Raw genomic sequence first — 13,008 nt, forward strand, 5'->3', positions numbered from 1 at the left:
AAAAGGTATGTTACGAATTTATGCGAGGTATATTGTGATAGGTATCGTCGAGTGAAGGGGTCATGTTCGGGCCGTGGTCTTGCCTAGATGTAGGCCGCACCTCATTTTGTCGAATAAAGTGGTATTCGGGTGGTTCCGGTATTTGGGACCGCAGGGACGGAAAGTGCAGGTTCAGGGTGCCAATCACTCTCGCTAGCCGGCCCGCTCTGAAGGCTCGGATCGGGACACCGGGATTCATTCCGGTCGCCCGGTCGGCCCGGAGGTGGGGGTGCGGGACTTGTCACGGAATGTCAAAACAAACGGCCTACCGGGGCCGCCCAAAAGTCGGGCGTGAGGGGCACGTCCACTAATGGAACGCCTCTCGCTTCCCAAATCGAGGGCCACGTGGTCAGGAGAACCTCGTCCCTTCTGGTTGCCTTGCCGTCCCACCGTGAGCGCTGGTCAGGGTGTACTTCAAGCCAAGCTTAAGTGTTAAGTTCCTCCTTGCCCTCGCAAGGGAAAGGCTAGGGTCAAGCTCTCCCAAATTTCCAAACACTAGAAATCGGACGTCTCAAATTAATTAATTAATTTGTTAATACATCTCAGTCGCCCGCGACCCCTCCAGCGCGGGCGGCGAACCAGTTCATTTCCGGTGCGACCAGGCCGAGTATCGGCCCGGCCGTGGCCGAAGCCGTTGATTCCGCCGTAGCACGCTAACGCATAGGCTCGCGCGTCCCTGGTCCGCCGGCGCTCCGCGGGTGTCCTACCGTGCTCGACGCCGTTACCCTCTCAACTTTCGTGAGTAGGCGCCGGTGCCCGGGGACGGATTTCGCTGTCTAAACATGGTAGCGCTAGGCCAGTGGGACCGCCGGGACCCACGTGCACTCACAAGTTGTTATGCGCGTGGGCGGCAGTATCAGACCGGGGCGCCCAAACGCTCCCCGGCTAAAGTTCATCCTGAAAGCGCCCACATTGTGCGGACAAACTCCACCAATTGGCCGGTCACACTGTGCCTATCGGCCGGCCTCGAAGACCGAAATTGTGGCGGTTACCGATCCTTCGGGTTCGGAACTATGCCACCCTGAAGAACACAGTGGCCCAGTTAGGGCCCCTATAGCCATAGTAAAATGCACAATTTGGTGTCTGTCTGTCTCTGCATGTCAGTGGCCGATGCATTTGGTAGTTAATTATATAATTTCAGCCAAACTTGCCAGGGCGACTAATTGTGTCATAAGACAAAGGTTGTAGCTACCTTGTTTGACCCCCCCCCCCCCCCCCCCCCGTATATCATGATCCGATCGGTCACGTGGGGTCCCTTGTTGCCCAATGCAATTGCATGGTTTGCATGGGCCTCGCAACACTGGTCACTCGTACCAAGTCCTCCTTCAACTTAAAGATAATACCCAAACTTCTAATGTCCTACATGGCCTTTGTCACTCAGTCGAGTATGACTCCTCCCTATCGGCGAGTTACCCCACGTCACACCTCTCACCTCACACTCCCGGATGGTGTGGAATCCCAAGTGCATAACATCATTGACGTGTCCAACAGGGAATTTAGACACGACAATGACCAAGTGATTTGGCTTTAAAGGGTATTTTGATTAATTGATTACTCAATTAATCAATTGATTATTTAATTAATAGATTAATGACTTAATGAATTTTTTTTTTTTTTGTTACAGATTCGGATGAAACAATGGTGGTTTAGGTATTCTATTAACCAGTTGATTAATAATTTAACTATTCTAAGATTCATATCTATTTATTTTTGGTATTAATCACTTATTTATTTTCCTTCTCCTCTGGGAAATATCTCAAGCACCTTTTGAGTTAGGAAGCTGATATTCGGACATGACAGTGACCAAGTGATTTGGCTGCAAAGGCTATTTTTGATTTATTGATTAATCAATTTATCGATTAATCATCTATTGATTAGTCAATTAATCAATTAATTATTTAATTTTTTCGATTAATGACTTATTTAATTAATTTTCAAAAAGTTACAACTTCAAATGAAACACAGGTGGTTGAGGTATGCTATTAGCCAATTGATTAAGAAATTATTTTATGATTAATATTTATTGATTTTAATGATGCAATTAATCAATCAATTATTGCACACCTCTCCCTCCCATTACCGTCTCTATGTGCTACGTGGCTCTTCTGCTCCTCTTTTCACCCACCTGTGGAATCGTTTATCCGAGGCAGTACCATTCCACTCTTCCCTAACACACACACTCACCTCTCTTACCTGCAGGTTACGATTCCGTATTCGGTCCACTCCATTCATACTTTAATTTGCTCCATTCATACACCTGCTTGTTTGTGTCTGGCTATTCCCCCACGACCCCTCTCACAGTGTCCCACATCACCCCTTTTATCCTTCACCTCCTCGCTTTTCCGAGTTTAGATTTTGTATGAAAAGAATATCTGATGCCTGAAATTGCTACAAATGTATCGTTAACCCAGAATCCCTCCCTCCCCCCACCTCCCACATGCAGATCGGCCTGGGCTACTCGATGCTCACCAGATTGAAGATCTTCAAGATTCCATCCTACAGGCCTTTCACCTCCACCTTCGTAATAACCATCCCGATGCTCCACGTCTGCTCGCACACTCCCTGCAGAAAATGGCTGATCTGCGACAACTCGTCACCGAGCATGCCGATGTAGTTGTGGCCATCAAGCAGTCAGATGCTGCTTTTGCTCTTCATCCTCTGTTACAGGAGATTTATGAGGACATGTACTGAAGAAGAAGAAGAAGAAGTAGAAGAAGAAGAAGTAGCAGAAAAAGAAGTAGCAGAAGAGGAAGAAGAAGCATTAATAAATGCTCTGTAATTTAATATTATTTAATTCACAAAATTCTCTTTTTCCACTGTCAGTGTTATAAAGTATTCCCTTGAGTATCTGTAATTGTTAATCTTCTTGAGTATTATCCGGATTGAATGTTTTGAACACATGACTAAGGAATTATGACCGAATTGGTCATTCCTGAAAGAACTAGTTTTACTCCTGAAGGGTAGTGGTGGTCTGCATCAGTGGACAGGTAGAACAATGGATGGCATCGACCAAACGTTGAGTGAGGTATGCTAACCACCGTGGGAAGCAAAGAGAAGCTGGAAGTTTTTGGCCTTTCATCGGAGCGAAAGAGGGTCCGACGAAGGGTTAACGCCCAAAATGTCAGCTTTTCCTTGCTTCCTCAATCAACGTTATATTGATTTCATTCATTATTTATGAGAGACTGGCAGGTTGGCCTTGAGGTATGCCCACTCGCCTCTGGGCTATCTAACCTGGGTTAGAATCTCAGCCTCGCTATAAACTATCAATGTGTGTGCCGTCCCTAGGACGACATTAAACTGGGCCTCCTGTCTGTCGGCATTAGTTGGTGGACGTTAAAGATCCCACTGTGGCCTTAGAAAACAGTTGGCAAGCTACTCCTGCCCTAAGAGGGCATTGCATCAGTGGCGCAGCCACGCCCTCAGTCAATGATGCCACCGCGCAGCCATTGGCTGCATACAAAAGAAGAAGAAGCTTATCCGTGAGGGTTTCCCTGACGGAAATGTTGCCAAAGCTTTTGTAGATAATTAATTTGTACTACAGACATTAAACAGTCTATTTGGACTTCCATGCATATTTCCGTTGTTTTAGCGTAATTCCAAACTATAGTGGATATCCAAGATGGCGGATAGTAGAAAAACGAGTTTGAAACAAATATCAGTGATCATGCTCTTATTAACTACAGTTGTGGAGTGGATTGGCATTTAATATCACCTGGTGGTTTCAGGAGTGTGGTAGGGGAGGGGAATAACAGGAATAGTGCAGAACAGCTGGTAAATTGAATGAATCTGAAGGATAGGCCTCAATCTGGTAGTCTAGCAACTGTGTCTGCGATACATTGTCATTCCTGATTAATAAGGCCTACCTTTATTTGCTTGTGTGGAGAGCAAGATGGCGTCTTTCCTATAAACAATAGATAAATTACCGCAGTAAGTAAAACTCCTGAGGAATTCATTTTGCGGTGGGAACCTTTGCATATGAACGACGACGAACAAAAACAAAAGGTGTTCATCGATTTTTGCCGTATCTTCCGTTTTATGTTGTTGTTGTTGTTTTTTTGTACCGAATTGACGTGATAGTCTGGACGAGACGGATCAACCAATGTGCAGGGTGTTTACAAACATAGGCCTATGATTTACTTGAATATAAGATTGCTTCATCTTTTATACTTCGCGCGGTCACTCTCATCTGTCTCCACCAGAAAATGTGCCCAGGTTTCGAAGAAGCCAGAAGTCAAGACGTTGGTTCACTTCAAGGTCGTGGACTTAATCCACATCCATAGTTGCAGCTCCGCTTGTCGATGAATATGAGGATTTGGTAAACCGGTGGATAATAGAAGTTGGTAGGCTACGTCGTTATATCAGGTAGACATTTGTTCCATTTACCTTTAAATGCACTGTCTAGATGCCATTGGAAAGTGTCTCCAGGACATTAATAAAAAGTCTCCTTGATAATATGTCTTTTCGTTTTTTGTTCCATTTCCGTTTCATCCCTGGTTTCCGCTTCCTCTCCTTGCTGTGTTTGAGCTGGCATCCAGCTCTTCACCCCCATGTATCCTCCCCTCCCTCTGCTTGACCTCATTCTTCCCCATGCCCGAACGTATATTTCATCCCACACCCGACACACGTTCCGCTGCCCCCATTTATCACGGGGCTAGGGCTTTCTCCTCATGCGCGCCGAGCATTCTGGGGCGGATTATGTCATTTCAAAAGTCCATTTTAAAAATTAAACAAGAAAGAGCAATCAGAGATTGCAGATCCTCACCGGGATGTGTTTTTAGTGTTTTTTTAAGGATTTTGTGTTAAAACAAATATGGTGGCCGAACCACGTTACCGATGACGTCATCCTTTTTTTTTTCTCCACCAATTTATCCGTGGATGACGCTCAAGAAATTTCGTCTTGATCGGATGAAGTTTTGTACTTGTCGAATTATGACGTCATAATGGAGGAACCTATGACTTCATCATCAAAATGTTATTCTGCATGGAGAGTTCTTTACAATGAGCCATGTCTCATTTTTACCTCCGCCACCGAAGGTGGATGGAGGTTATGTTTTCACCCGTGTCTGTTTGTCTGATTGTCTGTCTTTGTTTGTGAACAGAATATCTCAAAAAGTTGTGGACGGATTGGGATGAAATTTGGCAAAGAAGTAATAGTCTAGTAGGAAGACTAGGTCCCCCTGCACCCCCCGGAGATATACTTCTAATCAGTGTTTCTAGATTGGACAAAATGTGTAGAAAATGACTAGCTATGGCCCCAAGCTGAAAAAATGTCCCACATACCATTTTTATGCAAATTACTGCTGCCATTATCAAAAAAACGATTTTTGACATATCTCAGCCAATATTGCAGATAATTGAAAAATGAAGGTGTCTAGACCCATGTTTTGAAGGGCATAGATCATGATAGAACTATTCATAACATGATTACATGTGTCTATGGTATACTAGTATGCTAATTAGTGCTTTATTTACAAAATAATCACAGTTTTACGAAATAATAGACTCATATTAAGGTCCGTCTACACAGACGTTAACACAAAGTTATTGGAATAGCTCCTCTCATAATACATGAACCCAAGTATCAATTAAAATCTACTCAGTGATGGTTATACATTTTACCATGTATGCTACACAAACCTGGAGTAGTTGTGTCCGTCAAAGGCGAAGAAGATATCTGCCATCTCTCCGTTACACTTGTGAAACAGCTGGAGGTTGTTGGTCTTCACAGAGTGGAGGAGCATGAAGACAAGATGGCAGTGGGTAATGAACGACATCCAGAAGGCAGCTGTCTTCCCCAGGTGGCCCTTGCGCACCTTTTCCTCAAAGGCATGGTACTTTTTGATGAGGAGTAGAGTTGAGGGGTCTTTGAGGGCTTCATCGAGGTGCTCTCGGTTGCAAGACTGGGTCATTCTGAGAAGCACAGCAGGGTCAGAGATCATGATGTTCTCCTCCTCAGTGAATCTCTCCATCAACAGCCTCTCCATTGCCTCACACACTGTTTTGAGGCAAAAGAGGGACTTTGCGTAGGCCTTTCCACTGAGAACACCTTTGAGAGATCCACTTGTTACTAGTTGTGCCTCAAAGAGAATCTCTGCATATCCAGAACCACGCATCTTGTGTCCAGTGAGCATCCCGATGTAGTTCATGGATGTGTGGAAGGGTCCAATCGTTACTACATGACTAGCAAATTCATTTGGCCAGCGCCAGATGATGGGAAGGGCTTTCATGCAGACACCCAGATCAAATGTATTCAGGACCCATCTCTGACCCACCTCAGCAGTTGCTGCCTCGGAACGCTTCAGTAGCTCACGAACAACTGCGTTGTCTGTGATCGGTTGGTGGATAGGCGTGCAGTAGTCGACTGTTGATTTGCTGGGTGGGGGAGAACCAGTTGCAGAGGTGAAACCCCCTAGCCCAGGCACAGGCTGCAGGCCACAGCTTCCGATGTATCTGATGAAGAGCCAGATGTAGTACTCTTGCATCGTAGTGGCATAGACTGTGTCATTCTCTGCTGGCGGTGTGAATGATGAGCCTTCAGGGAACTTCGGGCCAACGCGAGTAAAGTGCAAGGGTGGGAGAGTTTTTGGTGTGTCGACCTTCAGGCTACGCTGTTGTGACCTATTGATGGTAGGTAGCATTCGGTCCTTGCTGCTCTCGAACCCGGGCTTGACCTCCTGCACCATGATTCCTCCAGCACTGTTTACAATGTTGCTGCCGTGCACACTGGTAGTGGTTTTATTCAAGTTGTCCCACTCACAGTGGAATACAAGGTTGCCCTCTCCTGTCACAATTTGTGGTGTACGATAAGTTGAGACTTCATCCAGGACCTTGGCGAGAGCAGTTTCCAACTCCAAGGCGAAATCGTAGCTCTCAGAGTGTCCAAGCCTGTGTAGTATTGTGGTGAGCTGTTTGCTTCGGAACAGGTGCCTTACAGTCACACAGAGGAGAATGTGCTTTGGTAACTTCCATTTTCCATCTGACACTGCACGGCACAGATCTTGTCCAATGGAGAAGACCAGACGCTTCACCTTTTCTGTCTCGATGCCCTCCTTGCCAGTCATTAGCACGCTGAGAAAGCGGACAAGGTCTGGAGGTAGGATGTCTTCAGGATTGAGCTCCATGTCTTCAGCTGTTGGTGGCCATGGTTGGTCTTTACACTCTCTGAAAGCCTGTAGAATACCCTGGCGAAGTTGGAGGGCAACATTTTGGTTCTTGTTTGTGCTTCCGAGTGTGAATGCTCGTGCGAGAGCATTGGAAACTGTTATGTTTGAGCTGTGCACAAGCCAGAAAGAAATGACATCACATTTGTCATGATCAACCTTCGTGAAGTGGATATGCTCCTTGATTGGGTCATTCTGTAGGCGTTTCAGTAGTTTCTCTGACCGATAATTTGAGTTCTCATATCCATTCAGTTTCAGTTCCTCGACATAGAGCAAGCGCAAGGAAGAAAGCTGTAGAACTTTATTCTGCTGGATGACCTGGGTTTGAATGTGTTCCAGTACTGAGTTGAATGCCTTTTCATGGGCGGCTGACATGCAAGCCTGCTCCTTTGGTGCTTCGGCTCTGTGAATCGCACGCTCATAGTTGTAGAATGCTGTGCGGAAAGCTTTAAAACATGACGGATGGTGTTTGGCCTCACATGCAAAGAGGTCTTTGTTTTTCACCTTTCGATGGAGTCGATAGAGACCCATTTTCTCAGCCCGTGTTTCGATTTGCTCCCATGCATTTTCTTTGTTTTTAAAGGATGGGAAGGTTGTAGGCCTCTCAGTATTGCGATGAGCATCTTTGGTCTCAACTTTCTCACAAAATATACACTCTGGCGGGAAGATGGGTTCAGCAGAACCTCCTGGTTTACGAGGAGAGTGATGCCATGATGAGGTTGATGGCCCTGGTTCTGTATCATCTCCCAGACGATGAAAGTGGCGGACAAAGTGCTTATAACACTTGCTGTGATATCCTACTCTTTCTAGGTCATCAGGAAGAGTTGCCGGGATCTGATCACATACTGATTGCATACGACATGGGGAGTCATGCGGTTGGTTGAGACGTCTATCCCGGATCTTTTGAAGCAGTTGCAGTTTTTCTGAAGCAGATCCTTTAATTTTACGGAGGGGCGTGAAATCCCCATGATCAGACATGGATGGTACATGAAGGATGCATGTAGGAGGAGAGCTTTGGGCTGCAGGTTCTACACTCCGTTTTCTTTTGGGCATGCTTGCTGTCGATGTCTACCATCACTGTTAAATGACAAATAAGAAATCACGAATGATGTTAAAAGTGCCTGTGAAAGGAGGCTCTGAGTTTTCAGTGAGGTAACAGAGGTTCTGAGTCATGTTCTACACTAGGGTACTTTTTAGCTGACTAAACCATGTTTAGTGGCATCAAAAGTGCTAATAGCTAAAACATCTAAATTCTTCCACACTAACGTTAGCTATCTAGGCCAATGAAACATTGTGCTAAGTTACTGTAGCTAGCTCAGCTGTCGTGCCTCTTTCTGGTTCAATTCATATACAGAAGTCAACAGATATGTCTCATGTTTGGCATTAACAAAAGTTTAAGTTACACCGACATTAGGAACATACTGTACATAGATGAGGCTAGCTTTAACGTTAGCTAACATGGTGCTAGCTGGCTCAGCTGTTATTCTGCCTGTTTATGATTTCATGCAGAAACTGAAGTCAAGAGTGTGAGTAACATTATAGTTAGCATCTTACCTGGCTAGATTGGAGGATGAATACCAAGAACAACACACAGATGGAATGGAAGACTGAACTTTCAACTGAGGTATTCAATAACATCAACGTTACCAATTGATACGAGCGCGCGACATTACCAATTGATACGAGCGCGCGAGCGCGCATGTTACATGGATGGAAATGTAAAATGGCAGCTATAGCAGCACTAATTTGGATCTCTAGTCTGTCATTTCTGCACTGTGATTGGATAACATAAAAAAATATGTTTGGGAGTTAACAGCAGGAGTTGGTAGATTTTACGTGGGCTGGGTGAGAAACCTTTAAATAAGCAAGTGAAAATCTCTCGCAATACAAAGTCAATGGTGGGAAGAAAAGTTGAGTGGTACCAATGTTACTGCCAATGTCCCGCCCCTATGCAAGACTCAGGAGCATCTTGTTGACATTTAACCTTGAAAATACCTGGGTTTAGACCCCTTATGTACCATGTTAAGTTATCTGCAGTATTAACGTATCCTTATCATTTGTAAAACTGATTATTTTGTAATTACAGCATTAATATGCATACTAGTATACCATAGACACATGTAATCATGTTATGAATAGTTCTATCATGATCTATGCCCTTCAAAACATGGGTCTAGACACCTTCATTTTTCAATTATCTGCAATATTGGCTGAGATATGTCAAAAATCGTTTTTTTGATAATGGCAGCAGTAATTTGCATAAAAATGGTATGTGGGACATTTTTTCAGCTTGGGGCCATAGCTAGTCATTTTCTACACATTTTTTCCAATCTAGAAACACTGATTAGAAGTATATCTCCGGGGGGTGCAGGGGGACCTAGTCTTCCTACTAGACTATAACGTATGTGACAAGGACGAAATGATTCGATTTTGGTGAATATCCTGATTCGGATCCGATTACTAGAATTTTTAGAGTGATTCTTCACCATTGGGACAAAGGGGCAAAAATTATATATAGCAGGATATCTCAAAAAGTTGTGGACGGATTTGGACGAAACTTGTTGGACCAGTTGGGTGTCTGACAAGGACAAATAGATTCGATTTTGGTGAAGATCTGAAAATGGATTCGGATATGAGAATTATTTAATTTCTGAGTGATTCTTCACTTGAGTGATATGGTGATATGGCTGATAATTCTTGAGTGATATGGCCAACCAGGTGGAGGTATGCTCTCTACTGAGTGCTGTTCTAGTTTTCTATGCAGCGCTTTTGGAGATATAGAGGTGCAAAGTTTTTCGGTTTTTATCTCACCTGGAATGAAGTTCAGGGAAGCTTCTGTGTTGGCGCGTCGTCTGTCCGTCCGTCCGTCAGTCAGTCAGTCCGTCCGTAAACACTTGAAACTTCTTCTCCGAAACCGCTGATGTGATTGCGACCAAATTTGGCACAAATGATATTTGTTGTGTTGTGACTAAAGTTTGTTCAAGGCAATTAAAAAAATCGGGGTCTACCGGGGGTCAAAGTGGATCCAGTTTTGACCCCCCAAAATAGGAATTTGCTTTCTTCTCTGAAACTACACACAATATTTGGATGAAACTTCGCCACAGCCTTCACTATCCTTGATGTACCAAAGTTTGTTCAAGGAATTAAAAAAAAATCTGCCCCTCTGGGTGTCTATGAGGGGGGGGGGGGGTAAGGTCCCCCCCCCCAAAAAAAACAGGTATTTGCTTTCTTCTCTGAAACTACACACGCAATTCCGATGAAACTTCACCACAACCTTCATCAATCACCTGTGATGTACCAAAGTTTGTTCACGGCATTAAAAAATCTGCCCCTTTGGGGATTTATGGAGGGGTTGCCCCCCCCCCCCTCCCCAAATAGGTATTTGCTTTCTTCTCAGAAAATAAACGTGCAATTCTGATGAAACTTGACCACAACCTTAATCACCCGTGTTGTACCAAAGTTTGCTCCTGGCATTTGAAAAATCGGGGTCTAAGGAGGTTCCATTTGGCTTTATTTGCCTGGGCATCACTTACAAATAGGGGGAGGGAAGATTTGCCCCTCAAAATAGATATTTGATTTTTTTCTTAGAACCTACACACAATTTATGGATGAAACTTCACCACGACCATCATCATCCGTGATGTACCAATGTTTATTCAAGGCATTGGGAAAATTGCGGTCTGAGGAGGTATATTTGGGGGGGGGGGGGGGGGGGGGAAGCGGGTTGCCCTCCAAAATAGGTATTTTGCTTGTTCGTTTAAAGTCTTATGATTATGTTAGTATGACTCTACATGTTGCCCTGTCTTGTAGCAACCATTGAAATTGTTTTAAAATACCTTTAGTCAGTGCAGTATACTGTTTATTCTACCAGGTGAGCGCCTGGGGTATTCCCCCTATGTTTCGAAGATAGTGCTTGTACCACATGACCTATGACGTCATAATTATTATTTAAAAATTCCGCAGGAGGAGGTGCACCAATGATGAAAATTTCCTGTCAATTGAATGAACGGTTGCAGAGAAAATCATATTTATTCTGTGCGGACAAACATAAACAAACAGACAAACAAACAGACAAACAAACAGATAAACAAACAGATAAACAAACAGACAAACAAACAGATAAACAAACAGACACACAAACAGATAAACAAAGAGATAAACAAACAGATAAACAAAGACATAAACAAACAGACAAACAAACAGATAAACAAACAGATAAACAAACAGACAAACAAAGAGATAAACAAACAGATAAACAAACAGACACACAAACAGGTAAACAAACAGATAAACAAACAGACACACTAACAGATAAACAAACAGATAAACAAACGGATAAACAAACAGAAACACAAACAGACAAACAAACAGATAAACAAACAGATAAATAAACAGACACACAAACAGATAAACAAACAGATAAACAAACAGACACACAAACAGATAAAAAAACAGACACACTAACAGATAAACAAACAAACACACCAACAGATAAACAAACAGATACACAGACAAACAAACAGATAAACAAACAGATAAACAAACAGACACACAAACAGATAAACAAACAGACACACAAACAGATAAACAAACAGATAAACAAACAAACAAACAAACAAACAGATAAACAAACAGATAAACAAACAGACACACAAACAGATAAACAAACAAACAAACAAACAGATAAACAAACAGACAAACAAACAGATAAACAAACAGATAAACAAAGAGACACACAAACAGATAAACAAACAGACACACAAACAGATAAACAAAGACATAAACAAACAGATAAACAAAGAGATAAACAAACAGACAAACAAACAGATAAACAAAGAGATAAACAAACAGACACACAAACAGATAAACAAAGAGATAAACAAACAGATAAACAAACAGACACACAAACAGGTAAACAAACAGATAAACAAACAGACACACTAACAGATAAACAAACAGATAAACAAACGGATAAACAAACAGATACACAAACAGACAAACAGATAAACAAACAGATAAATAAACAGACACACAAACAGATGAACAAACAGATAAACAAACAGACACACAAACAGATAAAAAAACAGACACACTAACAGATAAACAAACAAACACACCAACAGATAAACAAACAGATAAACAAACAGATACACAAACAGACAAACAAACAGATAAACAAAAAGATAAACAAACAGACACACAAACAGATAAACAAACAGATAAACAAAGAGATAAACAAACAGACACACAAACAGATAAACAAACAGATAAACAAACAGATAAACAAACAGATACACAAACAGACAAACAAGCAGATAAACAAACAGATACACAAACAGACAAACAAACAGATAAACAAACAGATAAACAAACAGACACACAAACAGACACACAAACAGATAAACAAACAGATAAACAAACAGATAAACAAACAGATACACAAACAGATACACAAACAGATAAACAAACACATAAACAAACAGATAAACAAACAGATAAACAAACAGACACACAAACAGACAAACAAACAGATAAACAAACAGATAAACAAACAGACACACAAACAGATAAACAAACAGATAAACAAACAGACACACAAACAGATAAACAAACAGATAAACAAACAGATAAACAAACAGACACACAAACATATAAACAAACAGATAAACAAACAGACACACAAACAGATAAACAAAGGGAGTCAAATGCAATACCCTCTCCTCAGGCGAGGGTGAAAATAAAAAATAAAAAGCTTTTAAAATTACCCTTTAATATGATATTTTGGGGGACGGAGCACAGAAAAAATGTT

At 42.5% G+C, this 13,008-nt stretch overlaps 2 protein-coding genes across 3 annotated transcripts in view; one reads left to right on the forward strand and one right to left on the reverse strand.

Moving 5' to 3' along the window:
• LOC137416516 (peroxisome proliferator-activated receptor delta) overlaps positions 1 to 4,491 on the forward strand; it is a 65,244-nt gene extending 60,753 nt beyond the window's left edge. For both annotated transcript variants that reach the window (XM_068102134.2, XM_068102138.2), the window contains exon 7: positions 2,483 to 4,491. In XM_068102134.2, the coding sequence (XP_067958235.1) occupies positions 2,483 to 2,730 (248 nt within the window). In that variant the 3' untranslated portion in view covers positions 2,731 to 4,491. The remainder of the gene's footprint in view (positions 1 to 2,482) is intronic.
• The window catches only part of LOC144889570 (uncharacterized), a 434,610-nt gene extending 426,215 nt beyond the window's left edge, over positions 1 to 8,395 (reverse strand). Inside the window, exon 1 of the mRNA XM_078770285.1 lies at positions 5,677 to 8,395. Within this exon, the coding sequence (XP_078626411.1) occupies positions 5,677 to 8,252 (2,576 nt within the window). The 5' untranslated portion in view covers positions 8,253 to 8,395. The remainder of the gene's footprint in view (positions 1 to 5,676) is intronic.
• Positions 8,396 to 13,008: the final 4,613 nt, after the last annotated feature.

This window comes from Myxine glutinosa, chromosome 1, assembly GCF_964187855.1.
Source record: "Myxine glutinosa chromosome 1, kmMyxGlut1.1, whole genome shotgun sequence".
Classification (NCBI taxonomy): Eukaryota; Metazoa; Chordata; class Myxini; order Myxiniformes; family Myxinidae; genus Myxine; species Myxine glutinosa.